The sequence below is a fragment of the Gavialis gangeticus genome, unplaced genomic scaffold (genome assembly GCF_001723915.1).
Source record: "Gavialis gangeticus isolate Ggan-Ray unplaced genomic scaffold, GavGan_comp1, whole genome shotgun sequence".
Classification (NCBI taxonomy): Eukaryota; Metazoa; Chordata; order Crocodylia; family Gavialidae; genus Gavialis; species Gavialis gangeticus.
This window is the reverse complement of record NW_017729034.1, coordinates 18,506,969-18,509,405: the sequence shown is the minus strand read 5'-3', so window position 1 is coordinate 18,509,405 and position 2,437 is coordinate 18,506,969. Positions and strand designations below refer to the sequence as shown.

Sequence of the window (2,437 nt, the reverse complement as noted above, 5' to 3'; positions counted from 1 at the left end):
TCTGGAATGCTCAGTGCTCTACATGCTGACAATGCTGACTTGTGACAACTGCAAACTGGTTCCCAGGGGGTTATGACATGGGGAGGAAGTGTATTTCCAGTGGCACAAGGTTCACAGGGAACCCCACTCTACCAGGATTGAGTTGGCATCCCAGCAGCAGGACACATACTAGGTTACCTTTCTGGGAAGCCACACACTCTCAGCTGCTCTTCCTGCCAGCCTGGGGCAATGGCCTGCCCAGAACAGAAGCGCAACTTGGGCTCCTTGTGGAAACAGCAGGGGCAGAACAGAAGCAGCAGCATAAGGATCTAGGGACCAGTTCCCCTTCTAGGACCGAGCCACTTTCTCCCAACCAAGGGAGGGAAGTTAGAGGGCACCTACATATGTGCAGTCCTATAAATCGAGTCTGCTGGAGCATGGAAATAAATGCACTCCAGCAGACTCTGGCATCACATGTATTAGTGCCCCCATACTGAAAAATGGCAGCAGAGTGCTTTGAACTAAAGCTCATTCAATAAGTGTTAATTCAAAGCACCCCACCACTGTTTTTCAGTGCAGGGAACACTGATGCATGTGATGCTCAAATGCTTTTAATTAAAAGCGCTCACTAATTAAAGCACTCCCACCTCCCCCTCCCAGAGCACATGTAAAAATGTGCAGAGATCAAGCTAGCAACTGCATGCCTCCTTGCCAACTATCTGACTCCTTGTACTTGGTGGACAAGCTGCTGGGGAGCTCAGTCCCTAGAGTCCAGCTTGCAGGCAGTCTCCCAGGCTTACCACAGCTCAGGGGGCAGGTGCTGGAGAGGTGGAGCTGCTTAGGTTCCCTGATTGTCCCCTCCCTGGCTGCTCAGCTGGTGGGAACAGAGCAAGCCACCCCTTCTCCTATGGCTAGTGCCACGGGCAATGTCCAGTACACATGGTAATGGCCAACAGCATGAGCTGTCCCCCTAGCGCAGGGGATGGGAGGCTCCTCCCTCACCCCCAACTTCCCAGCTGGGAAGGGTGCTAGCAACCTTCACCCCAGCACATGCTGCAGATAATGAAGCTTTGCGACAATACAGTTGTTAAAGACCCATCATTTGTCTATAGCTTCTTTTCAAATAGGCGAGCCATGCCCATGGTCCAAAGGGAGGAGGATGGGGAGGGGCTTCCTAGACTTGGCAAAGTGAGGGGGCAAAGAACCTTAGGCGTAGGTATGCCAAGTGCTCCTGTGCCTCAGGGCAGGGCTTACTCCCTGGACTCTGCACAGGAAAGCAGACACCCTGGTCAGGATTAAGTGCCTAGCTTCTAGCAAGCTAGACAAAAGGAAGTGACAAAGATGGAGGCAGGGCTGCATGTCCCCCTTCAAACTGGCCTAAGTGCAGTGGGACTCAACCTGAGCCCCTTACCTAGACTCCCGCATTTGTAAGTCTCCTGTGTCCAGGCAGCTGACTCACTCTCCCTTCAGAGGGGAAGTGGTCCTAGTGCCACTCCCTTTTGATAGAACAGCCTGCCTGTTTGAGGCCTTGCCCAGAAAGCAGGGGGCCTGGGGGTGAAGGTTGCCTGCCTCAGCACAAGAAGTTGTCTGATCCGCATTTCCCTTCCCTAGGAGACTGCAATAAGCAACCCAGTCCAGGCCAGGCTGTGGCAAGGCCCCCTCTTTCCCACCTCCTGCTGCAACTGCTCCAACATGGAGCCAGAAGGGTGCCTCCCAGATGGAGAAGTGGGAGCAGAGAAACGTAGGCAGAGCTGCCAGGATATTTATCTGCATTGCCAAGGCGCAGTCCACTTCACAGGGGCCCAGGGAACAGATGGGGTTAGAGCCAGGCCTGGCAAGATATAGCTTGAAGTTCTCTGGGCTACAGAGATGAGCCAGTGGCCACATGACAAGCAGCCCCCACACCTTGGCACATCTCCTGACTGTCCACTCTCCCTGTCCTGCTCCAGCCCTGCTAAGCAGTATGCTGGGGCTTGGGGGTCACAGCTGGGTGATGAGGCTGCACCTCAGAAATCAGGAGTGTCAAACATGTCACACCTATGGTTGCTTCTATTCCATCAGCTCAGCACAGGCTCAGGCATCCCGGCAACTCCCCTGCAGCCCAGCAACGTCCAGGGGAGGGTCTGCTCTCAGCTCGCAAACATCCTGGGTGGGTGACAAGGGGGACCCGCATCCCCAAGCTCCTGGCCTCACTCCCTGGCTCTGGTCGCCTCAGTAGGGCTGCTGCTCTGCCAATGGTGCTACGTGCCTGCGGGTGGAACCAGTGGAGGCCAGAGACAGGGCCCAGGCTGCGCTGGAGGTCGCAGCAACCCACAGGGCACATGCGGGGTCAGGCGGGCGGCAGGCCGGGGCGCAGGTCGGGTAGCAGGCTGCAGCCGGTGACGATGTCGATGCGGGCCGCGAGGGCGCGCAGGTCGTCGAGGGCCAGGCGCACGCTGTGCGAGGCGTCGATGATGCC

The 2,437-nt window shown here is 56.5% G+C and overlaps 1 protein-coding gene across 1 annotated transcript in view; it reads right to left on the bottom strand.

Annotated features, from left to right (window-relative positions):
* Window positions 1-1,202: 1,202 nt before the first annotated feature.
* The window catches only part of BLOC1S3 (biogenesis of lysosomal organelles complex 1 subunit 3), a 12,859-nt gene continuing 11,624 nt past the window's right edge, over window positions 1,203-2,437 (bottom strand). The window contains 1 exon segment of the mRNA XM_019526687.1: window positions 1,203-2,435. Coding sequence (XP_019382232.1) covers window positions 2,309-2,435 — 127 coding nt within the window. The 3' untranslated portion in view covers window positions 1,203-2,308.